Raw genomic sequence first — 27,404 nt, forward strand, 5'->3', positions numbered from 1 at the left:
TATTAGATGGGAACCTAATGCAAGTATATTTGAAAACAGATTCTGAAGCATAAAGCCTCCTTTAGTCTGCCGTACAAAGCTAGTCAAACTGAGTTACAGTTTTTTTAAATGGCAAATATGCATTGGTCAAAAGTGGTTTATCGTGATCATAAACCTTCCACCTCCACACAGAGGCAAACTCCTCTATGGGGTTTAGGAAGGGGGAGTATGGAGGCAGGAAGAGTACTGACATCATGGGGTGTGCAGCAAACCTGACAGTGACTGCAGTAGAGTGGTGGAATGCCACATTATCCCACACAACAACAAAGGTAGGGGAGATTCTTGCTTCTCTGCTGGTACGAGGCGATTACGCAGGTCATCCAGAAAAGACGTGAGTCTCTCCGTGTTGTAGGGGCCAATGAGTGGCTTGTGTAACAGCAAACCATCATTGGACAGTGCTGCACACATTGTGATGTTAGCGCCTCTCTGGCCTCAGACATCCACAGTCGCTCTCTGTCTAGTCACATTTCTTTCCCTGCTGCGTGTTTTTGCCAGATTGAATCCAGCTTCATCCACAAAGATGTGCAGTTTCCCTGGATTCCAGCTCCATTACTCTCTAAAATACAGTAAATGAACAGTTTTACATGACTTTGCATTATGCATTGCCGTGTATGTTTACTGTTTGATTACTGAACAGACATCTTCCCTGGACATATTGATACCAGACTGCTTCGTCCTTATTTTTTGTTTCTCAAGGACATCTCATCCAAAAGTGATATTGACTCCCTGCACTGTCACACATTTCCCGCAGTTTTATTGCATTGTTGCCAATTACCATTTCAACAATGGCAATTTCCTGCACATCTGAAAATATTCTGCCTCTCCCTCCTCACAAAGCAATCAATATTTAAATATCAGTACATGTAAAAATGTAAACATATTGTATTGTACTGTAATATGTAGTTTAATTTACAGTGAAAGATGCACATCTCACCTGTTGTGTTGCCAGAAAATTTGTACTATTGATGCAACTTTTACAAACTGGGTTTTTTAAAGTTTTGTTTACAGCAAGTCTATCTGCTATACAGTTTGGCTAAGAGCCTTCAAACTTTAATTTGAATTTTCACTGTGTCTGTAGTTACTTCTCTCTTTATAAGGCAGTATTGACCAGTTCAGTACTGACATAGATACTACAATAGTTACATCAATCACTGGAACCAACAGAGACAGACCTTCACAGAATGTGTGTGTGTGTGTGTGTGTGTGTGTGTGTGTGTGTGTGCGTGTGTGACAGAGTAGGTGAGATTGTCATGTAACAAAGTGAAGCTATATACAACTGCCAGTATACTGCTGTGAACGTGACAGATATAATTTATCTACCAGCAGCGGAAAGAGAGAAGCGCTCTTTCTTACACTCTCTCTGTCACACACACACACACACACACACGCACACACACACTTCATACTTTTGTTACCATTAAAATCTCTCTTAATTTAACCATTAATCCACACACTTAAATTTAATCCCACATTGGATGTCATTCAAACTTTCCTCCACCCACTGTCATTTCTTCACAGTGCTCATCCTCATCCCAGTACTCTCACCATATGTCAAAACACACTGCTGCAATCCCATCCTGACAATTAACGATCTGCAACACAAGGACTAATCAACACATCATTTATGCTGCATATTAAACTGTGATCTGCATCTGGATGCTATTTGGATAATTAACAGTTTGACAGCATCCTTGTATTCACACCTGGAAATTATACACATATGTACTGTAATGTCACTATTATGTCCATGTTGTGATTGATCTATTTTACTCTTGATTACTCTAACTAACCTAAACGACTAGGAGGGGAAGTGGCAGGTCCTTTAATAAAAGCCAACATGGGAGAATCACTGTCATTGCTTTGTCTTTTCGCCTGTTGCTGCTCGGCCACAGTATAATGGTCTTTTTCTATAATTCTGTATAACTGTCACTCTTATCCCACACACTGCCATCAATCATCTGGTTTCTTAGTGGCTCCAGGGACATGAATTGCTCAACTTGGTTCTGAGCAGAGGCTGCGATTGTTGTGTTGTTTGTTTCTGCCACACATATATTGAATTTTGAACATGAAGTATCTGGACTTATTTGTGTTGTTGGCCCACTTTAAAACAGCTAATTTTCAGGTGATCAACAGGTCAATTGTTTTGTTTTGTCCAATACTTTAGTTTATGACCAAATTGCTGCAAAACGAATGACATTCCCTTCAGCTGTGCTTTGTGTTTAGTGCTAATTAGCAAATGTTAGCATGCCAACACGCAACATCAAGATGGTGACCATAGTAAATCACTCACTGTCATTGTGAGAATGTTGGTGTGCTGATGTTAGCTTTTAGCACCAAAAAGCACCACTGTGCCTAAGTACAGCCTTCTCAGTGCTATTAGGATGGCGGTAGACTCTCTGTTTTGAATACCAAAATCATATTGTAGTGTAGTAGCCTACCTTCTTAGTCCACTACACACATAGCTACACATGCTAGATAATTTAATAAGATCCACCTACTACAGTGGCTTACATGGTTTGGCAGAACAATGCTTGACCTGGCACTTTCTCTGTTTTTGCTGAAAATGGGAAACCCAGTGTCAATTTTGTCATTGATTGGTTCATGTCAGCCCGTTCTCATTTCCAGGGCATCCTTCGGTGTCTGGTTACAACGCACATGGCGACCTTTAGCATCATAGCTCAACGCACTGGGGGAAGCCCTTTGTTCAAAGTAGACCTATTTCCCATGTGAAAGAAAAAGTCAAGATTGATTGATTTTAGTTAAGTAATGCTACTTAACTTACATGAAGTGAAGTCACGTAAGTAATGTAGTTTTATGTTTTTTACCAAACCATGATCTTTTCCTAAACCTAACCAATTAGTTTTGGTGCCATAACTTAACCAAATTGCGACATTTCATAATGTTAAGCAATAGTTTTATTTAGAAATTCTAAAATTGCATATTGATTCTTGCTAACTTGACCTTACCCGGCAAGTGCAACATAAAAGGTACCCTGTTTCTGGGATGAGAACAAATTGTTCTTGTACGTCTGCCCTATGGACACAAATTACATTTTTGGAAGTGCTCCACTCTGCAAAGAAATTGCCATATCCAGTTCCTTTTGAAAAATGGTCATTTTCTGGACACCTTGAGGTCAAATCCTATTTCTTTTTGTATAAAAAAGATGGTAACATATTGAGGAAAACTACCTGTAAACACAAGCTCAGAGAAGCAATTTAACTCTGTAATTGTGTCAATCACCTACTGAGGTTACGCAGAAGAAAACAGCACTGTTGCTGCTGGAAAAGTGAGACTGAGGATTTGTAAACTTTTAATAACACAACCATATTTAATGTGCATTGAGGCATTCATGCTTGTGCGTATGTGGCAGGCAAAGGTGGGAAGCAGAACAAAAAAGAAAATGAATAAATCACAAAAAGACAGATGACAAGATAGGGAGAGAAAGAACAGTGTGGGGTGGAAAAGGTTGCAGAAAGTGACAGAGAGATAACACAGAGGTTGAGAAAAAGAAAAGAGATGGTGAGGAATAGTGAGAGAATGAGATAATCAGACAGACAGAGAGAGGAGAAAGACCAACAGAGAAAACAGTTCCCTCATGACACTGTGCTATTGATCTTAGCTTGTTGCTTAGATAGTTTCTCTGAGACCAGGCTGAGAGCTGACACAGCCATCACAAGGCATTATGGGGGATCAAAGATAGGCCAGTGTTGGCCACCATGCAGGAGCTGATGCCCAAGGGGGAGGAGGAAAAGGGGTGAAAGAAAGGAGGAGAGAAGAAGGAAGAGAGGGAGAAGAGAAACAGGGGAGGAGGTGAAAGAAACACACTCTGCGAAACAGGATTTGCAGTCACAGCCTGTCACTCGCTGTGGCATCTCAATCATTCACCATTGCAAGGGAGAGATGAACAGGAGGGGGAGAAGGGAAAGGTGAGGGCAAAAACATGAGAGGGGAAAGAATTAGAGCACGAGAGAGGGAGCAAAGGGCTGACAGCTAAGAGGCCAAAAATAAAGAAATATTGGAGAGAAAGTCCAATGTGGCCGGCAGCGTGTGAGTCTGTATGTGTGGGTGACAGAAAGGTGGTGGGACTCGGGGATTGAAACTTGTCAGAGAAAGTAGGAAAGATGAGGAGAGTCAGGAAACACTGCAGTTCCAATAAGGGATAGCATGTTAGTGTGTATGTGCGGCAGCAAATCCTGCTTAAACCTCTCTAAAAACACTCTTCTTCTTCTTACTGCTCTCACATTTATTTCCTGCTTTATATCTTTATTTTGCCCTCTGTCTCTGTCTATCCCTCCACCAAATGTGTGAAATGTCACTGGACAGCTTACATGTGCTGGCTGCAGAGGGAGAGAAATGTCATGCATGGAAAAAAACGTTGTACTGTGGGTGTGTGTACTGTATGTGTGCTATATGAAACATCTTGTGTGTGTCAGTATACAAGTCGTCCTGCAACAAGACTTGAGATGTGTTCACATGCAGCATGTACGGTATCTCACAAAAGTGAGTGCACCCCTCACATTTTTGTAAATATTTGATTATATCTTTTCATGTGATGACACTGAAGAAATTATACTTTGCTACAGTGTAAAGTAGTGAGTGTACAGCTTGTATAACAGTGTAAATTAGCTGTGCCCTCACAAAATATCACATCACATAGCCATTAATGTCTAAACCGCTGGCAACAAAAGTGAGTACACCCTTAAGTGAAAATGTCCAATTTGGGTCCAAAGTGTCAATATTTTGTGTGGCCACCACTATTTTCCAGCACTGCCAAAATCCTCCTGGGCATGGAGTTCACCAGAGCTTCACAGGTTGCCGCTGGAGTCCTCTTCCACTCCTCCATGACGACATCATGGAGCTGGTGGATGTTAGAGACCTTACTCACCTAGACCTTCCGTTTGAGGATACCACACAGATGCTCAATAGGGTTTAGGTCTGGAGACAGGGTTGCCTGGTTGCCGCCACACACGCTTGAAACCATCTGAACTAAATAAGTTTATCTTGGTCTCAGAAGAGGCTTGACAGCCATGCAGACCAATTTGATGCAATGTGCGGCGTATGGTCTGAGCACTGACTGGCTGACCCCCCACCCCATCAACCTCTGCAGCAATGCTGGCAGCACTCATGTGTCTATTTCCTAAAGACAACCTCTGGATATGACGCTGAGCATGTGAACTCAACTTCAAGTTCCACTCAACCATGGCGAGGCCTGTTCTGAGTGGAACTTGTCCTGTTGAACCGCTGTATCGTCTTGGCTACTGTGCTTAAGCTCAGTTTCAGGGTCTTCTTATAGCCCAGGCCATCTTTATGTAGAGCAACCGTTCTTTTTTTCAGATCCTCTGAGAGTTCTTTGCCACATTGATCTTCCAGTATGAGGGAGTGTGAGAGTGATAACACTAAATTTAACACACCTGCTCCCAATTCACACCTGAGACCTTGTAACTGTTGGAGGGAAAATGGCTAATTGGGCCCAATTTGGACATTTTCACTTAGGGGTGTACTCAATTTTGTTGCCAGCAGTTTAGAGATGAATGGCTGTGTTATTTTGAGGGGACAGCAAATTTACACTGTTATACAAGCTGTACACTCACTACTGTACTCTTTAGTAAAGTGTCATTTCCTCAGTGTTGTCACATGAAAAGATATAATCAAATATTTACAAAAATGTGAGGGGTGCTCTCACACCTCAAGTCTTGCTGCGGGACGACTTGGATACTGACACACACAAGAAACTTCATATAGCGAACATACTGTACACACACGCAGTATGATACGTCAGCGTTTTTTTCCATGCATGACATTTCTCTCCCTCTGCAGCCAGCACATGTAATCTGTCCAGTGACATTTCAAACATTTGATGGAGGGATAGACAAAGACAGAGGGCAAAATAATCAAATATTTACGAAAATGTGAGGGGTGTACTCACTTTTGTGAGATGCTGTATGTGAACTAATACTATCATTACATATGACCTTCATGTTCACATCAGGTTAAGTCTAACATTACTTTTGGGTTTTTGTTTACATTAGGTGAAAGTGAGCCAAGTAGCAGAGACAGTTACTGTAGATTTAGAGGGTGCATGTATGCATTCTTGCACTTAGCGCAGCCACGTGGCCCAATGTGTGTTTTATAACATACCCCGAGGTGGTACACTTCACCCAGCCCGTCTCCACCAATAACAGGCTGAATCATGTTACAAATGTCAAAGTCTTGACCTTGGCATATGAAGTCACAACTGTTCCCTATTGACTCTTCTTGAAATTTTAGTTGGTGCGTTTGAAAGGGAATTATTTTAAGCAAAAAAACAATTTGAAGGGGGAAGTTAAGGCAGTGAAAGTATAGCTGTAGTGGGAAAAACAAGAGTCACTTAACCTCCATTTGTTACAGTGGAACTGACCTGTGGCCACACTGTTCCCTCTCAGGAGTGACTGAATGAAATGTTGTGATGAAAATATGCAAAAAGCTGGCCAAGATGGTTGCCCATAGGCATATAAAGGTTACTAAAAGGTCAACACTGTCAGGCACAGGTCACTGAGCACAAATTGTGTCATCTGCTGGTTGGATTGTGCCAAAGTAGTTTGACATTGAGGCAAATACAATACACTTACCAGGGCACTAAAGTAGAACAAAGCCATTGTTCATGTTATTAATTATACTTTCTTGCTATGAGAAGTCAAAATATATGCTGTGAAGAGGGTGTATTAATGCCTGAAGTGGATAGACATGAAGAATGAGTTGCTTAGGTATAAAGACAATAAATCCAACAAAATGCTGTGTCAGACAATAAGAACATGGTCATTGTTTTCACAGGGTGTACATGAACAAGTTTACTGAAATCAACAAACATTGATACTTCAAATTTATCACACAAACTGTTGTGATTCCCTTGAAGAGAGAACATAATCTAAACCAAGTAGAGTGAGCAACCATAAAGGCAAGGATTTTATTAAGTGAGGAATGTTGGCCAGTGGTATTGACAGTTGTTTGGTATACCTTAACAAAATGAAACAGAGAATTAACTAGTCTGAATTTGTGCTATTTCTTCATGTCATTTTTAAAATGAATGAAAATGTATTATCAAGGTTAATTATTTTGAAAAAATAGCATAGACAAGTCCAATTTCGCATATAGGGTGGCAGGTTAGACCTTTTTCATTTTCATGTGCAATAGCAGGAAGAGCACAGGTGAAATTAAAAACATTAAAATGGGTGAATTCCATTTAGGTGTGCAAATGGTCAGGCATCTGGGGGGTGCAGCACCGACCCAGTCCACAATGTTAATCGGGTATAGGTCAGAACATACCAAGATGGAGGCACAAATAGGCATGTTGGGAGGTGGTTTGAAGGTCAAACACAGACATGCACCATAGACTGTATGCACATGGACACACATACACACAATGGTGGTCAGGCATCTGGGGAGTGGCATGCTAGTCCAGATTTAGAGAGATCTACAAGCTTGCGGCCACACCTTCCATCAGCTTCTGGATCTCAAACTCCAACACAGCAATGCAACAGACTCTATAAAGCCCCACCGGCCTTCAACCTGAGCGGAGGTCTAATCAGCAAGGATAATGTGCACCTGTGTGTTTAAAGTGTCTTTCCTTGAATGCTCTCAGTAATGATCTCACAATGCAGAGGAAGCTGGTATTTTTTAAGAACGGGGGAGTCATTCATAAAAGTGAGAGCAAACCATCTCAGCTGTCTGGATTATTTTTAGTCCGCTGGCCTACATTTCACACTACCTAAAGGTTGACAGCGCATGGAGAGAGAGGGGACGTGTAATTATTCGGCAATGGCTAGACCCTTACGTCCTCTCATCCTCTCCCTCTCTCTCTGTCCATGTATCCTTTTCCTCTCTCTCTAAGGGGGACAGACAGCAGATCCAGCTGCCACAGTATGACAGAATCCACAAATCACTGCCTTGGGGGAGCAGAAAGTGGGGTAGAGACAGAGGGGGTGGAGGAGGTAGCCTAAGAAACTGATGGGCAAAGTACATCTATATCAGGAGATTACTGAATAATAGGGGAGAGATTTTTTTTTAAAATTTAATATAATTGAAAGCATGTCAGAGCAGTTGGAAGCCACTGAGCTAAGTAATGCATGGGGCGATTTCAAACTTTCTAAAGTGATGAGAGGATGAAAGAGGGAGTAGATGACAATCCTGAAAACATGCGTGCAACATTAAAAAAGATGGCAGATTGCTTCTCTGTGAGACAAGACAGCTGCTGGATGCAGTGATGTAGTTTTCTGCTCCTTTGTCACCCTCATGTCATCCATTTCTCTTTCAAAGCCATCTGCTCTCTCTGTTTCTCCTCATGAGGCACTTCTCTCTCTCGCTCTCTTTCTCTCACTCTCTCTCTCTTTCCATCTCCCTCATGCCATCACACCTCTATCCCAGGATGCATCACGGTCTCGCTCTCTTTCCCTTTAGTCTTCTCTTTGCCCCTCTCCATCATTTCCTTCCACCTCTCCCTCCATCCCTTTGTTCCTTCCCCTCTGCAGGGTATGTAGCAGCCAATTAGCAGTCTGTGCAGGGCATGCTAACACCCCCCCCCCCTCCACACACACACACACACACACACACTCTACAATCCAGCTCTCTCACAGGTGGCCTTTGAAGCACTGACACAGTCCATCATGTAGATCGGGTATCGGTCAGAACATACAAAGATGGAAGCACAAATAGACTTTGGGAGGTGGTTTGAAGGTCAAACACAGGCATGCACGTGGACACACACATACACCCACACTCACATACACACACACGCAGAGTCTGTATGAGAGTGCGTCTGTGGAGCATCAATCACTGTTAGACATGGTGGGTGGGCACACTAGCAAGAGATTCACGCTTTAGGAAACACAGAGAGGAGCTGGCTTCTGATCCGACCAGACAAAAGGACAGAGGGAAGGAATAGCTGAGTGTGTGTATGTGTGAGTGTGTGTGTGAATGACCATACATTATGTGTGTGATCAAGTAAGTTGTGTGTGTTTGTATGCAGTCCTCACGGGCAGTCCAAGTGACCGAGGAGTTTGAGTATGTTGCTTCTAAAAAATGTGACAGAGGAGTAAAAATACATCACATGAAAAGGAGCTTGTTCAAGCACAAAGCATTACAGCATTACATTACAGTAGCTGTTTGCTTGGGGTTTTATTCGTAACATAGTAAAAGAAGCACACAGGTCCTTTGGCTGATAAGGTTATCATAAACCTATATTTTGGAGGGCAATATTTAACCCATAGAAATCATTTTATATTTTAAATTCTCATAAAGATCATGTGGTTTCAAAATATGGAAGATACAACAGTGTCTTCCTGGAGTCTTGTCTTCACAGTGAAGCAACCAGGAGAGACCTCTGGTTGGAAGTTAATGCTCCCAAACCCAAACCCAAAAGTGAGCTTCAGATGTGCTGGTGGGTAGATTTTGTTACCTTTGCTCAGAGCCAAGCCCAGTCTACCCTGTCTTTGCATTAAGCTAAGTTAACTCACTGCTAGATCTAGCTTCACATGTCCCATGCAGACATGAGAGTGGTGTCGATATTCTCATCTCTCTCAGCAAGAAAGTCAAAATGTTAATTGTTGTTCTATAATGTTGCTGACATTTCTGAATTATCTCTAAACCTGAGCTTACTTTACATTCTGTAATTTGGATGAAGAAACCCAGTGAACAACTGGAAATATCAAGCTTAGCTGCACTAATTAAAAGTAACCTTGGGTAACACCCTGAGTGTTAAAAGGATTAGACAGCAAAAACCGGTTTTGTGTTTTAGGTTTTTGTGCCTGTGTCATTATTCACCCTCAGTTCAATCAATCCACATCGCCATCTACTGATACAACCTGCCAAAGGAAAATGTCTTTGAAAAACGATAGGCTTTTACCTCAGCTTTTGACTGCTGTGATCACTCAGTGTGCGGTCCAGCATGTGAATCCGAAATATGTCAAGGTCTGGAACATGCTTGCTGCACTGCTGCTTTTCTCTGCACCTCTAACAGTAAATACAATAAAGAAGCATGCACAACAGATGCAGGAATAATGCTAGAAAGGTGGCTGTACTCTCATGGTTGCCTCTGTGGAGCTATTCACATGATTTAGCATTACACGAAGAGAGGCACTTTCTTATCCCTTTGTTACCTACAAGGATCTAAGAGGTTGTATGAGCTTCTTTCCCCACCATAGGTATGCAGTTAATATTCTTGATCAGTCGCCTGTTGCCAAGTGTTGTAATGGGAGCCGTTGAGTGAAGGACAGCGCCGGCTGGCTGCTGGGTTTTTATGGGGCTGCATGAAGTCATTGAGCTGAGCGATTCCACCACTGCTGCCACTGCCTGGAGAATATGGATGAGATCATGCACAGGCTGGCAGTACACAAAAAGACTCAGACAGAGAAAAGAGTCTGGTCTCTACACATGGAAATGCACACACGTACACATGCACACGCACACACACACACACACACACGCAAATCTGGAATTAACATGATGAATGTATGTGCCTGTGCAGTTAGAGTGAGTAGCAAGGCATATCGCCTCTACAATCACATTACAGGCCTGCCACAATTAGTCAGGAAGCACCAGCACTGCACAGAGCAGAGGGGAGGCAGAGACAACATCGTGACACGATGGCACACAAACTCACACACGTATAGATGAATAACTGCAAACCAGGCCTTAAAAACACACATACACGCAAAAAAAAAGGTGTATGAGATATAAAGGTAGTTACACTTTGACAGCGTTAAATGTTATGTTAAGTTTATGGCTACAACTATTATATATTGATTAATCTGTCCATCATTGTAACTATTAATTAATTAATGATGCAGATGACAGATGACTGAGCAGATGGCTTAGAGCATAGTACGAGGCATCCATGTGTGCGGCCGTGTGCACTTGTGTCGGCGGTTGTATGAACCTACTCGATGCTTGTCCAGTAAATGGGGAGTATCCCGCAAACAAGGAGAACTCAACAGCCCCACATACATACACTATTGTGTTTCACTGTCATCAACTATTATACATCAAATTACACCACAGGAGATTGGACCCACTTCAGGCAGTTCTTGTGTAAACATGTACATCATCTATATACCCACTTTTTCTCGCTCAAACACACACACACACACACACACACACTAACCTACACATATATAAAGACTACACCAATTCTCTTTTTTCACTGTACTCTCTCTCCCTCTCTCTCTCTCTATAGAGTCTGTATCGTAAATGTCCTTCTCTGAGTGAAAAGCAAATGTATTAAGACACTTCATTATATCCCTTTCTTTCCGTCTCTTTTCTCAGAGTTCTCTCTCGTCTCCACCTCCAGCACCCTCCTTCTAAGTCATCTTAGCCCTCTCTTCTTCTGTATCTCTTTTCCTCCTTTCTCTTTCATCCTTTATTGCATTCTTTTGGCCGCATCAAAGGTCTATTCAGTAATATTTCATAGAGAAACTAATGTGCATACCCCGTGCCCTTTCTTCCTGTCTGGATGCATACATAAATGATTAAGTCAATACTTTATGCTCTTCTTTCACACAACCGGGCAATGATTGGAAGATGTGTCCACGTGTGTGTTCTCACTGACCTTGACCTTTTGGTCTTCACTCTAAAACAACATCTCACTGCTGACATTCATCAACTATTCATAATTCCTACTTCCTACTTATGCACAATAAGCAATAGAAATAAATGTAGTTTTTAAACAAAGCCTTCTTATCCCAGTATTATTTATAATTGAATATAAACTAATGTCACTGCTTTTTTTTTTTTTTTCTCACATTCTCTATATTTAATTTTTAAGCCAACTAGTCACATCTCATGTTGCTGATTACAATGTTGGTTCCCTACCTGAAAATTAGACACCAAAAAACAAAGAATCCAAAGAATGAAATCAACTAAAACATTATATTAACTTTGTTTAATTTAGAGTTTATTTGTATGGTTTTTATCACATAGAAAAAAAGCATCAAAACTAAAATTATGTAGACCCACAAGCAAATACACTGGGGTCCAGTCAGCCAAAGCGTGTCAGAACAGAAGTCATACACACTTACTTAACCTAAGGTGGACCAGGAGTTTGCGGCCAGTGCTGGACCTGACTTAAACAGGTGGTTAGATTTGCATAAAATAAACATGAAAACAAAAATACTAAATTATACATTCCTGCTCAAGGAATGTGTGAGGCTGAAAATGGCTTGACGCTCTTATATCAAGCCTTTGAGTTGAGTTTCAGAGATACGTCAGTGTAAAGTGAAGCCTCAAGGGCTGCTTGGCCTCTGTGATGAAAATGCATGTTCAACACTCAGATTAGCTCAATAATTCACTAGTTCTCTAAGTACAGGAGGAAAGACTGTACCTGTATACATTCACTGTAGTGACACACACACACACACACACACACGTACTTACACAAACAAAAACACACACGGACACAGATCTACCAGACTGGTTATTATTAATACATTAGTTCTACAGGTAGAGCGAAAAGGAAGCCTACATGACTGACTATCTCTTCCCCTAACAGAGGTTTTTGATAGGTATAAATACATTTTAGACAGTTAAATGATAGAAAGGGAGACGGCTATAACGGAAGAGGAGTTTCTTACTCGTCTTTAAAGATCTAATGTGTTAAGGGATTGCAGGATTTGAGATTTTTTAAAAATACATATTTGTGGAGGTGTGTTTTACACTTATGTAGAAGGAGTAAGTTAAAGGCAGGGACTTGATGTTTGGTCTTGAAAATATTTCATCACGTCTATTGTTGCAAACATTTTAACCTTTAAGGATCCTTCATACATTAATGTCAATTATTTTGTGTGACATGGTACTCGTGTGAGAGTCATCAGAACTAAATAAGAATGAGCTGTTGTGAAGTTTGGCTGGGAGGATTCCAGGATTCAGCAGCCATCTGTACATCCTGGGGTTGAGCGTGCTGATACGTTAGCCAATAGTAACAACACATGCTCTGAAAGTTGGTGGGATTCATTCAAAATCTGATATGCAGAGCAAATGACCACTTCTGTTTGGATTCGGCATAAGTTTAGCCAACTAAAACAATTCGGTCTGGGTTTAACTTTTGGTCATGGTTAAATATAAAAGCTTTTATTTAAAGTGGAGCACTTCTTAACTCAGGCAGATGAAGCTGCCCAGCCATCAATCTGACCTCAACACATGTTACCTCAATTTAGTGTCTCATAAATCTTTTGCCAGGAGGAAAGATATTTTGCTTAATTTAGCATTTTAAGACAATCTAATTTTATAGACAGAGTAAATTAATGGCTCCTGAAAATCTTGTTTTTGCTCACCTCCAATAGTTTAATTTCTTACCTTGTACAGGTGTACTCCAGGACCCATGACATCAGTGTTAGGTGTGGTTGACAGGTGCGACAAAGCACACTTCTGAGCTCATCAAATGTTCAACAGGCTTAAAACTTTCAACCAGAGTGGGCAGCAAAACAGTTTTACACTCTTTAACTTTTCATAGTTTTTAAAAAATTTTTCCATTTGTTTGACTCAAAGATTGCTATATTTGTCCAATTCCCTTCATTGTCTTTATCCAGTAAGACCACTGCACATCCATGCCATGCGCATGCTTTTAAAATAAGTGGCACTGGAAGCTTGGCTACTTGTGAGGCTAGTTGTAAAACTAAGGCTGGTGAGCTAAACAATAACATTCAAGTCCTAACTAGCACCAATAAAAAGTGTGAAGTTGTGCTCCATCTGAGGTCAGAAAGACAGTTTGCAAGTAGTAAACATTGTGAATTTGTAGGTTTACCTGACTGTTGCTGAAACTGATTGTGGTAAGGTACTGACTTTATTTACTGACTGGTTTTATATCTGTAATCAATTGGTCAAGAGATGTAAATGACCTATGCCGTGCACCAAACCCTGATCTGGAGTCTGAAGCAACTGTTGACTTTTTTTATTCATGAAAGATTAAATCAGGCAAATTAGCTTAATGCATGCGACCCAGATTGAGTCCTGTTGCGTAACAAGGGCTTCTTTACCTCTGCACATTTCTGCAGCTGTTAGAGGAGGTGATTATGCAACACCACACACTTGAATTCACACACACAAAATGGAAATGTAACAAAGCACACACACACAGAGATGGTAAATTTGAAGCACACACAAAGTAGCAAGATTACTCCCAAACACAGACATGTGACAGAGACACATAACACACACAAAATATCAGTAAATGTCTCTGCGTTAGCGAGTGAATTTTAGATGACTGTGCAGTGCAATTACCTCTTTTGAATAATTGAATCCTCAGAAGTTGAGAAGCGGTGGCCAGGGGTTTGCTTTGTTGTTCCTTGAAGAACAATTAGAGATAGGGGGGAGAGGGAGAATGAGTCATTGTGACTTTGAGGGGGGCCAGTGGGACTTCAGACGCCTGTCAGAGTTAAAGACGCTCTTTGTAGATAATGAAAAAGAAATAATGGAATAAAGAGATTCATTCACGCTGTTTGCTTCACTGTTACATAATGCACATGCAAGAACACAAAATAAATGCATACAGCCTCTGTATGCACACATACGCTGACAAGGACTAATTATCACACAACACAAACACACATTATGACTACAACTACTGTGTGCGTGTGTGTGTGTGTGTGTGTGTGTGTGTGTGTAAACAATCATAAAAGTCTCCTGTATTTACACACCGCTGCACATTTAAAAAATTATGCCTGACAGGTTAACCAACCAGGCTGGATTTATGAAATTTAGATGAACAGGGACCTAGTGTGCTGTAACCGAACGTTTATCCAAGGAACAGGGAAGAATGGAGGGACTGAAGGAAGGGGGAAAGAAAAAGACCATGTTTTGTGATGCGCTTGACCTTCAAAACTGTCCAGTAAAGTCAAAGGAATGATGGACTGGATGTTATCATGTGGCTTATGGTTCTGTCCATGTGGCTGAAAACAGCTGATCTGCATCCTGAGAGAGATGAAAACCAAGAGGGACATTCTCTGCTCCTTTCAGTCCTCTTTTGCTCTCTTTTATATGTCTCCTAACTGTTCATCTGTCACCCCCTCTCCCCTCTCAGTCCTCTTCATCACCTTTTACTCTTCCCATCTTTCGTTCCCATTTTTGTGACATGTCATTGACAGCATTTACATGGACTACAGTAATCTGTCTTTTCTACTGAATACGTTTATTTTAAGTTGCACTAATCAATCATTTTTATATTAACAATGGATCAAAAGACTCTCTGTGACAAACCCACTGATAATTATCACCTCTGCAGAGCATTTTAGCATCTTTCAGCTCATTGTTTTCCTTTTAGAGCCTGCTGTTTTATTGTTTTGGTTCAGTCTCACCGCTCTAATTATCCTCGTTTCCAGCCACAGCAGGCAGCTGTTGTTTTCAGCTGAAAATCTCACTCAAATAGTGCATTATTTGCTTAGATTTTACCATTTCAACTCTATATGCTGATTATATATATCAGTGTGGTGTTTACAGCTTATTGCACTACTTTTAAGTGGTTTGAGCATATTTTGTCGATTGATAATGCAAGTATTTCACTTATTTTACCATTTACATGTTGCAAGGCCTAATTAATGGACAATGAAGCTTCTCCCGTAGATGCAATGCCAGAGTTTACCAATAATAGTAAACCTTTAACTGTTTGGATCATGTCCAGTGTAGCTTTGATTATATAAATGTTGTTTGTTTAAAGGTCGTCATTAAATGATGTTTACATGAGAATTTATTTTTCAGAGTATTGTCCCAATGGGGGTTAAAACTGCAAATGTAAGTGTCTCATTTCAACACATCTCCACTATATAAGCTGTGTTGCGTTTCTTTCTTTCTGTTTCTCTTCCACTTTGTGCCCAACATGCCTTCCCCCAACTAACTCACACTGGGAGAGTTTTAAAAGTAAAAGCCCTTCCCCATGTTTATTTCCAGTCCAGTGTGTGTGTGTGTGTGTGTGTGTGTGTGTTTGTGTAGATGTATAGCGGTCCACTGCATTATGTAAAGTGCTGAGCAGACAGGCAGCCAAAGTTCAATGCATCCAATGTGTGGACTAAAGGCAGAAAATAATGGTGTTGTCCCGGGTAAGCCCTCGTTTACCCTGCAAATAGAGTGTGTGAGAGGGAAAAAGAAGGTGGGGGTTGACAGAGAGACTTGCTCATTGGAATCAGTGTACTGAAATGACTCCATTTACTCCATTTAACACACACAAACAAGAGCGAGAGTAAAGAAAGAACGCTAGAGACGCGTGGAATGAGTAGGAAAGCGGTTGGTGCAGTTACTCTTTCTAGTCATGTCTCTATATGTGCATGTTAGAATTACATTGTTAAAAGAATTCTCGGGGGAAAAAATTCTAGCAATTTTGCCATTAAAGACAGCTAACAAGTTAACTTGGCAGAATCTATTACATTACGGAATGTTAAAAGACAATACAAACTCCTATCCTTTTGTCTCACAGGTGATTTCTGAGAAATACAGCGCAAACACTCCACAGCAAAAAGATACTGTAACATCAAGATTTAAAAACAACACTTTTCACGCTCATCTGCACGTCTATCCACTATAAAAAAAAAAAGTTAAGGAATTTAAAAAATTATAGGTGGATGAGTGCTCCCCACACTTTGCTTTCATTGCTTCATTGAAAGACAACAGATGGCCTGCCTCACATTCAACGAGAGAGAACAAAAGCGTAAGACAAGAAGAGATACAGGAAGGAGCAGGTGACTGAGAGAGGAAGGACAAAAAAGATGGTTGCATGAGCCGGAAGCAGCATACGACAGATAAAAGCTACGTGGTACAGAGACATGAGTGAGATAAAGATAAAAAAAGACACACGGAGAGAGAACAGGAGGAAGAAAGAGAGGATAGGAAGAGAACTCAGCAAAGCAGCATCTGCTCGTACTCTGTGGATGTGTTGTTAGCGTGATTTAGAGAGACTACTGCACGATATACTTTAAAAGATCTCATACAAATGTTGGTGTGTATTGTTACTAGCACAGATTTTAATGAAGGAGGCCCATATGCCATACACACATGCCATCCACTGAAAGCTTTCACATTCACATGCAAAGAGGATGCAGCTACCTAACACATTCCTGGTTAAGGTTGTATTTTCTTTCCATTTTGTAGCAGTAACAGTATTTAAATCTAAAATTCATCCGTTTTTGTGAAATAGGTGCACCACCACAGTCACGCACAGACAGAAGGTGCTGTAAGGCTGGCAGGGAAATGAAAGTACACTTGTTTGACACAATTATAGCTTCTTAATATTTGAGAAGAAATTAGTTGACATTCATCTGCTGATGGAAAAGTTGTTTAGGAATCACGTTTCATGTACATGTGAAGCTACTATAGCAAATCACATTATTTAAAGGAAAAGTTCAACATTAGTTAAGATATAACGTGTTAATTACTGAGCTGCTGGTTTGTAGATTCTATCATTCTGACAGAGCCGGGCTGGCTGTTTCCCCCTGCTTCTAGTCTTTATGTTATACTAAGCTAACCAGCTGTTGACTGTAGCTTCTTCATATTTCCTGTAAAGACATGAGATCGGTATTGATTTTCTCATCTAACTCTCGGCAAGAAAGCAAATAAGCAAATGTTCTGAACCATTCCTTTAAAAATAACTAACCCCTTCATATTTGATACAAATTAATATTTTTCAAAATTTTGAGATACTGCTGGTTGCATGCAGTGAGTGAGGACACGCGTATGATTTTGTAGCTTCTGCTCTATTAATTGGATGGAGGCCTGTCCCCTAAACAGCTGGTGCATTCCTTTAGGAACACGTATTCTTTGTTGCACATAGTCCTTGTTTTTCTTTCTCTCTCCTTCTTTCATACACTCACATGATATGATGTGACAGTATCTCACAAAAGTAAGTACACCCCTCACACAAAGAGCTGCTATAATATTTGATTATATATTTTCATTTGACTGAAGAAGAAGACTGAACACCGAAGAAATGACACTTTGCCACAATGTAAAGTCAATGATGAAAAGAATAATTCTACCTGTGACAACCATGGGCAACATAAATTTGTTTGTGTGTCTATATGTGAGAGAATGGTTGTGTCTGTATGTGTATGTGCTTGTGGGTGAGTGTGTGTGTCTTATGTATGGGTGAATGTGTGTGTGTCTTTGAATGTGTGTGTATAAGCAGTGAACAGTGTAAATTTGCTGTCCCCTCAAAATAACACATCACACAGCCATTAATGTCTAAACCACTGGAACCCAAAGTGAAAATGTCAAATTTTGCCCAATTAGCCATTTTCCCTCCCCGGTGTCATGTGACTCGTTAGTGTTACAAGGTCTCAGGGGTGAATGGGGAGCAGGTGTGTTAAATTTGGTGTGATCGCTCTCACACTCCCTCATACTGGTCACTGGAAGTTCAACATGGCACCTCATGCCAAAAACCTCTCTGAGGATCTGAAATTGTTGCTCTACATAAAGATGGCCTAGGCTAAAAGAAGACCCTGAAACTGAGCTGCAGCACAGTGGCCAAGACCACACAGCGATTCAACTGGACAGGTTCCACTCAGCCCCACACTGACACATCACGTCAGAAGGAAGCCTCTTCTAAAGATGATGCACAAGAAAGCCCACAAACAGTTTGCTGAAGACAAGCAGACTACAGACATGGATTACTGGAACCATGTCCTGTGGTCTGATGAGACAAAGATAAACTTATTTGGTTTAGATGGTGTCAAGCGTGTGTGGCAGCAACCAGGTGCGGAGTACAAAGACAAGTGTGTCTTGCCTACAGTCAAGCATGGTGGTGGGAGTGTCATGGTCTGGGGCTGCATGAGTGCTGCCGGCACTGTGGTACTACAGGTCATTGAGGGAACCATGAATGCCAACATGTACTGTGACATACTGATGCAGAGCATGATCCCCTCCCTGCGGAGACTGGACCGCAGGACAGTATTCCAACATGATAACGACCCCAAACGCACCTCCAAGACGACCACTGCCTTGCTAAAGAAGTTGAGGGTAAAGGTGATGGACTGGCCAAGCATGTCTCCAGACCTAAACCCTATTGAGCATCTGTGGGGCATCCTCAAACGGAAGGTGGAGGAGTGCAAGGTTTCTAACATCCACCAGCTCTGTGATGTTGTCATGGAGGAGTGTAAGAGGACTCTAGCGGCAACCTGTGAAGCTTTGGTTAACTCCGTGCCCAAGAGAGTTAAGGCAGTGCTGAAAAATAATGGTGGCCACACAAAATATTGACCCTTTTTCGACCAATTAAGACATTTTCACTTAGGTGTGTTCTCACTTTTGTTGCCAGTTTAGAGATTAATGGCTGTGTGATGTGTTATTTTGAGGGGACAGCAAATTTACACTGTTATACAAGCTGTACACTCACTACTTTACTCTGTAGCAAAGTGTCATTTCATCAGTGTTGTCACATGAAAAGTTATAATCAAATATTTACAAAAATGTGAGGGGTGTACTCACTTTTGAGAGATACTGTATACGGCGCTTGTCTGTTCATCCAACCCTGTTCCATAAACGTGCTCATTTTAGCCTGTGTGGCTCGCTGCTAGTTTTATGCACTATGCATAAAACAACACAGGCCTCTCCTGTCTTTCTCCCTCCTTGCTACCCACGCCACTCCCTCCTCTCTACATCTATCTTCCTCCATTCTTCCTATTTCCATCTCTCTCTCTCTCTCTCTCTCTCTTTCTGAGTGTGACAGTAGTCATGTCAGAATAAGGCTGGCTGAAGCACTTGCAGCAGTCTGCCTCTTTGATGTTGAGCCCTGCTGAATTAGGCCATCACCCAGCGGTGCTCTGCTGCCTGCCTGTAGAGACACACTAGTAACACACACACACACACACACACACACACATATACAGTACATTTGCGAGCACACACAAACAAACATAAACAAATACATTCTGGTAGGAAGGCATGCACGTGCAAAACAAAGCAAACATGCTGCTCCTCACACAATGGCTTTAATAATACGCACCAAAAATTTCCTATTCTCTCTCTCACAGATTATATCTCACACACACACAATGTGAATTACATTCATATAGTCCTAATTTCCTCCTCTTCTTCTCTTTAATAAACATAAATTTGAATTCTTATGAGTGCTTCCCCTCTGAGGCCTCCATAGTATAGTACATCAAAGAACACGCACACACTCATGAAGACACACACAGGGAAAATATAGGACATTCAGAGGGAACTTATTCAAGAATGCAGAATACAGGAGAGAAGTTCCCTTTCAATCTGCTCCCTCACGTTTACAATAGGATCGTACTGAATTACATATAGAAATTCATAAATGAACATGTTTAAAATGGAAATATATATTCTGTTCAATTTACAAAGATGTCGTCTGTCATGAGTTTAGTTCCAAAATCATATGGAGAAAAAGGTTTTACTGCCCTGAGCGAGGATGTCATGTTCACAAATCTTTTTTTGCGTCTAACAAAAACCAAAACCTTCTTCAAACATTAAAGCTGCAGTAATCAATATTCAATGGTAACAATGGTTAAATAATTATGTGTAATGTGAAATGTGCTTGTTGTGATGAATCCACAGATAATTATCATCCAAATCTGCCGTTTCCTTCATCGCTATGTAGCTTTTTACTTTGTCTGACCCATTACTATACTGTACTGTTTTGGTAAACAGTAGTGGACTTTAAATAGGACTACTGTACCACTGATTAATTATTATTAACACCAACAGTGAGTTTGATATTTGTCGTTTTGTGTTGGACAAAGATCTTTTTTTAAATTTGTGTCTCCTGCCCTGTCAGAAAAATAAGTGGAATTCTGTTTTCAAAGACAATCGGCACAACTCTTTTTTTCTGAATTCTTATACCCTGATGTATAATTAATGAATGGAGAAATAGCCTTTCAACTTTTTGTAGGAGTTATTCAGCCTATATAAAAATTATAAAAGAATCACAAAACATGTCTAGACATTCAGTCGAAAGAATGAGAAATGACCCCTATCATCTCTTCCAGATCCTAAATTCCTCATCCCATGCCATGACTGTTAATAAGTACATGTGCAAGATGTACAATGAAAGAAAAGAGAAAGAAATGCAAACAACAACTGGTGTGCACATTACTACAGTGCTCTCTCTCTCTATGTGCTCTCTGGTGGCCAGGAACAGCCCTGTGGTCAAACTGGAGAGCAGCCAAGGATCTTTCCATCAATTAGTTGATCCCCCCCCCCCCCCCCCCCCCTATCTGTGCCTTCAACTCTATCTTTCTCTTCTTCACTCCATCTCTCTCTCTCTCTCTCTCTCTCTCATTATTTCCACTGTTTTTGGCTCGCTAGAGGACCGCTTGAGAAGATGGCATCTGAATGTAGGACACTTAAAGAGCAAAAGCTATTCTTTTAAATGTTATAAAGTAATCACTGAAAAGGATCCTTATAACCTTTATTAAGCTCTCACAGGCAAAATTTAATATCATGTATTGTTTATTTATTTGGAAAATTGATATAAAGTTGTACAGCTTTATATGTCTGTCTTTGAAGTGTTGGTAAATGAGTAGGGAAAGCAGGTGGTACCTGGGTTCAAGACAATAACAACCCACATTTTACAATCACACGCATAAAATTGCAACAGACAGTTGTGCCTCCCTGCTCTCCACTCCACACACAGCGTGTCATCACTGCATATCAATTACATGGGGAAGTGAAGATCTATTTCTAATTCAATCAGTCAGCACTGGTGTCACATCCCTCACTCTCTGGCTTTCTCCCTGCCTTGCCCGCTCTCTCCGCCTCGCTCTCTTATTTCCCCCTCGCTTCATTCTCATTGATGCGTCGCAGTCATCGTGGGGCTGGTGGACGCAGGCGTCGGGTGTGTGTGTTTGTTTATGGATGTGTGGAAGAGGGAGAGAGTGTGTGTGTACTTCTTACCCTGTGGGAAACTTTATAAGTTTTAGACTTCTGGCGTGACAATGTATTTGAGAAGTGAGGTAATCCTGGCCTGACCTTGTTTCTGCAGAGGGCCAGGAGGGTTTGTTAAAGATGCTATGTGGAATATTTTCAAACACTGGCATATCATTCTTAAATTAACTGCTATATCTTGTTTCTGGAAAATGAGACTGTTTATAATTAGTGATAGTGTTTCCTAAAATTAAGACTTATTATTAAATAAGGCTATATTATCTTGATGTTCCTTTTGTAAAATTGTCACGTTTATCTCTAAGTTTACTACTTAAACGTACATTAATTTAGCAAGAGTTGATGAAAGTCCAATATTCACTCTCCTTTTAAGTGTTTTGGTCTTCCCTAACTCCTGAGAAAGAAATCTGTAAAATCTGTAAATTTGTCTCTCAGTGCTAGGCAGATAGCCTACAGTGGGATATTAAAGATATTTTACTGCAAAAAACGAGGTTGAATAGAGGAGTAAGGCTATTATAATTGCAGTATAGACATTCAGCACCACAAACAATTTGCCACTTATAGCAATTCAGCCGGACAGCTTTCATCAAAGAAACTGATATTTGTGCCACTGTAGTTATGTTTGACGGTATGGCTCTGCTCTGGGAGAGCACCTCCCTGCCCATCCATGTGCATACAGGGAAAGCCCGAGGCAGAGAACATCAGTAAAGAACCCCCTGGTACAGAACAGAGCAGGCATTAACAAACGAATTATATGATTAATCAGATGCAGCCTGAAAGGCGGAGCTGGGGTGGAGCTTGACTTTGTTGCCTGCCTGAACTAACACTGTGCTTGAAATTGTTTCATCCCATTGATGTACTCTGTTCTTCAAGGAAGCTCTCAAAGAATATGGGCAATGGGGATTCAGCTGGGAGATCAAATATCTCCTTATTATTATTATTGTTATAATCAATAACACCAAAAAAGATAGCACCTAGGGAGGAGGGTGTGGTGTGAGTGTATCAGCAGAGTAATGGTCATGTTATAATGGCCAAGCTGTACACCAGTAAAAATGTGTTTGGAGGAAAGTAGTCAGCTGATGAATGAGCCATTCTCAAGCAAGAATAATACAGCTGATGCCAGTCAGCTAATGCCGTGAAAGATGTTCTACCTGACACAAGGAAAAGTAATCTGCATTAAAACTTGAAAAAGTAAATCTCAGAATCAGTTTAAAACATGACACACTACCTCACACACCTCACCACACGTTTGTACTATGATGTATGACCAAACTCTGTGACTCATAATTTAATAATTTGTCATAAAGAAAGAAAACTATATTTGTGTGCCTGTTTTCAGAATGTAAGGAGACACAATGTGTTACCATTATTGTGAAGGTGTTTATTATTTTGCTTCTTAGCTGTCCTTGTGCATAACTGTAGGCCTATATTAAGTAACGTTTGGCATCTGCACATCTAACGGCTTTATGAATATATTTGTGATTTTAAGCAGAAACATTATGTAATGAAGGCTGATCGAAATGCGCAAATAGTTATTGAGCCTCAGCTAATGATTACATCCGTTCCCCCAACATGAGCTTAACTAGCATCTTAGATCACATTCTGCATACAGTGTACAAACAAAAAGGATAAAAACACAAATGTCAAGTCCTAAAAGTACTAGAGTTGCAGATGACTTTTAATTGTGTGATATTGTTACTCCCTCTTGAGAATATTCTCATTACACTAGTTGATGGAAATATACTGATTGTCATTTTCTATGGGTGACACTAGTGAAATATATTTAATATGTGCACCACATTTAAATAGAAATGTTCTCTCTCTTTCTCTCTTTCCCTCAGAACACAACCATTTGAACAACGCAGCCTTGCCTCCCCTGGGTCCAGCCATGGCCTTGTCTCACCCTCATAATAACCTGGGAATTGGCTTTAACAAGTACACATCGCTGAAAGCCGTGGGTGAGTAGGAGTACACGTATACACACAGACACACAACTTTCCAACCTCATGTATGTGTGTTTGATTACTTTCTTATGGATTACTAGTGATGTAAACTTAACAAGACAGCTACAGAACACATGCAGATACAGAACACATGCTTACTGTACAGAGGCCAAACTGGCCAAACTGGCCTCTGTACAGTAAGCATGTGTGTTCTTCTGCACAGTACAAAACAAACCTGATTCCTGATGATGAAAAAAATACTAAATGCCTCCTTATTGGTGCACAAGCTGAGCTGCGTGGTTAACGCTGAGCTAACACCAATTAGGATAATGAACTTGTTATGAGTCTGACTTTCATCTATTCGTGTTGACTCACGATTCATGTTTGAGTGCTGTGGCTGATTTAAGGTTTAATTTTTATATTTCATTATATTTCATTATATTAGATCATGGCAGCTTAATGTAAATATTATGACTACATTTGGCCACTCACAAGAAAGACAACCTCCCACCTATTGTTGAGTTAGAGGAATAAAGTTATCCTTGGTGAAATGAACAGCATAAGTACAAGACTGGAAACTTAAGTCGTGCTCAACTTATTATCACACACCATGAAAAGCTGTCACTGTTGAGCAGGAGATTAGCAGCTAGGTATCACAGAACAAACACACGCACATAACATTTAAAACATAGCAGCTGTGTAGTTTTGCACTAAAAATTAAACCAATAAACCAATAGGCAAACTAAATATGTGTGTCATGTTTCATTGGTGGTACTGTTCCCATCCAGACAATCAATGCCATATATATATACATATATAAATTCACCAGCAAAGTCACCATAAAAGTCACCAGCTCTCCACCCAACTCAACATGTATGAGAGAATTTCGGTTAATATGTTAGACACCTTTCTCAAAACACCAAAGGAGGATATGTAGAATTCATACCAAAGCAGGTACTAACACCTTTTTCTTTTCATTTAGTCCTTCAGTTACAATCATAAATAACTTCCTTTTTGATACGAAAATAATTGTGTTACATTAATGTTTCATTATCTTTACGAAACTGGGGAAGTACTGTATTAAACAAAGCAGACGTTAGGGTTATTGTTGCCTCACAACCATGAAAAAAAAAACTACTATATGTTGTTTGTTATAGGTGGGTTAGTCATCTACCTAAAGCTCATTGATGACAGTTTTTGGACAGCTTGCCTTTCTGTTAGTGGTAAATGTGAATCACCTGTGGAAAAAAAGGTGCAATGATGGCATAACTTATAGAGGACTGATAACTCAACTGGTTCAGAAAATATAAATCGCACACACACAGAATTAATTAGGAATTGGTGGGTGGTGAGTGACAGCAGTCTGGGCAGTATCAGTCTGAAGCGACTGGTCCAGGCCTCAAGCTTGCCCGCTGGCCTCTCTCGCTCTCTCTTTCTCTCTCACACACACACACACTATAACCATGTCCTACCCACCGCACACGCACAGGCATTATACTTCCTCCCTACAGCACAGCCACACATAAACATGCACAAGCATAAACATGTACAATACATAGACACTCACACACATCATCTATTGTCAGATCATTGCAGACAGATAAGGACATAGTGACGATGATGAGGGATGAGGGATGACAGTTTGACACATATGACAAACTACAACGCAAAGAGAGACAGGGCTGTTCATCATAGCTGAAGAGTATCAGACACAGAAACATGAGACGTCCAAAGGTTTTAACGACAAAGACATAATCGATTGACTGTTTGCTAAGCCCAACCCCTTTTAGCAACTTTTGGTTACAACTTTCAAGCTTTCTGTTCTCATACAGCAAATAATGCAATTTCTTGAACAATGTGTCCTTGAATTCAGACAGTGGTGGACAAAAGCAGGCTTCTGATTGAAAGGACAACTGTCGCAAAGCAGATTTTATTTAGTAGAACTCCAGTGATGTCATTGAGAGCTAAAGCAGAATTCTTGTGATGTCATTGTAACCTACAATAGAGCACGTGTTATGTCCTATCTCAAGTTATGTCATAGAGGGATACTTTAAAACTCAAGTGGTGTTGTTATGAGCAACAGCAGAAGAACTGTAGTGATGACACTAACTAAAGGTAGAACACTGGTAATGTAGTAGAGAGTAACAGTAGAACACTCATGATGTCATCCTGAACTACAGTAGAGCTCTAATGATGTCTTTATGAGCTACAATAGAACCACCCCCACCTTTACCAGCCTCACCACACATTCAAATGCAAGGTGATGGCATAGTCAATTTCTTGAACTTTGGTGTAGTCATTGAGAGCTAAAGTAGAACTCTAGTGATGTCACTATGATCTACAGTAAAACACGTGTGATGTAATTTCTCTAGTAATATAAGTATGAGCTACAGTAGAACACTAGCTGTATTAGTGAACTAGAATTGAACTCCAGTTATGTCACTGTGAGCAATAGTAGGACTCTACTGAGGTAATTCATAGGTACAGTAGATCTCTACTGGTGTCATTGTGAGCTTATGTAGAACTGTAGCAATGTCATATAGAGCAACAGTAGAACCCGACTTCTGTAATTGTGAGCTACAAAAGAAAACGTGAAAATAAACACAAATAAAATAGGTATGTCACGGTGAGTTAAAGGAGAACCCAGTGATATAATTAAAAGCTACAGTGCAACACTAAAGTAGATTTTTTGAGGGCTACTTTAGAAGTCTAGTGATGTAATCATAGCTTAAGGCCTGGATATACTTGCTTACGCAAGATGGCTGCCACGCGTATCCTGCGTTCCTTTGGAGCGTAGGTTGTGCACGTCCCCAGGAATTAATGCTACGCGTCCACCAGATGCAATTCAGCACATGAACATGGGGGCAGTATGTCGATCTGACCGACAGGACAGCAGCAACCTACTGTTCCACACGCCAGCCCAGGTGGTGGAGGTATGCAGTTGGTTTGCTAACTGCAATTAAATTAAACAATTAATTAATTTAATTTAATGCAAAAGAAGAAGAGGGTCAGCAGCAGACTTTAAAAAAAAGGAGATTTATGGCAGGATGGTGTATGTCTAATGATGTAATTATGAGCTCCAGTAGAACAAAAGTGATGTTAGTGAGAGGAACAGTAGAACTCTAGCGATGATGTGGCCTTTTATTGTGGCCAGTCCAAGGCACACCTGTGCAATACCCATGCTGTCTGATCAGCATCTTGATATGCCACACCTGTGTGTTGGATAGACTATCTCAGCAAAGGAAAAGTGCTCACTAACACAGATTTTGACAGATTTGCAAACAATATTTGAGAGAAATAGGCCTTTTGTGTACACAGAAAAAGTCAGATCTTTGAGTTCAGCTCATGATGAATGGGAACAAAAACAAAACTGTTGTGTTTATAATTTTGTTCAGTGTATATACCAGCACCCATACTTTATTAAAAACTATTATAGCTTTACTACCTTCCCATTGGTGTGCTAGATAGGAAAACAATGTCACCTTCATGACTCAGGAGTCCATAAGGGGTGCTCTAAAGGCAGGAATAATTTCACTGGTCAACACTACACCTGGCATTCTATTGACTGGA

At 40.6% G+C, this 27,404-nt stretch overlaps 1 protein-coding gene across 1 annotated transcript in view; it reads left to right on the forward strand.

Annotated features, from left to right (window-relative positions):
* LOC119885677 (protein shisa-8) overlaps window positions 1-27,404 on the forward strand; it is a 96,519-nt gene that overhangs the window by 58,625 nt on the left and 10,490 nt on the right. Inside the window, exon 4 of the mRNA XM_038695831.1 lies at window positions 23,733-23,849. Coding sequence (XP_038551759.1) covers window positions 23,733-23,849 — 117 coding nt within the window. The remainder of the gene's footprint in view (window positions 1-23,732; window positions 23,850-27,404) is intronic.

The sequence above is a fragment of the Micropterus salmoides genome, unplaced genomic scaffold, assembly GCF_014851395.1.
Source record: "Micropterus salmoides isolate LMB-PRFRI ecotype aquatic unplaced genomic scaffold, ASM1485139v1 Ms_hic_scaffold_10, whole genome shotgun sequence".
Taxonomy (NCBI): domain Eukaryota; kingdom Metazoa; phylum Chordata; class Actinopteri; order Centrarchiformes; family Centrarchidae; genus Micropterus; species Micropterus salmoides.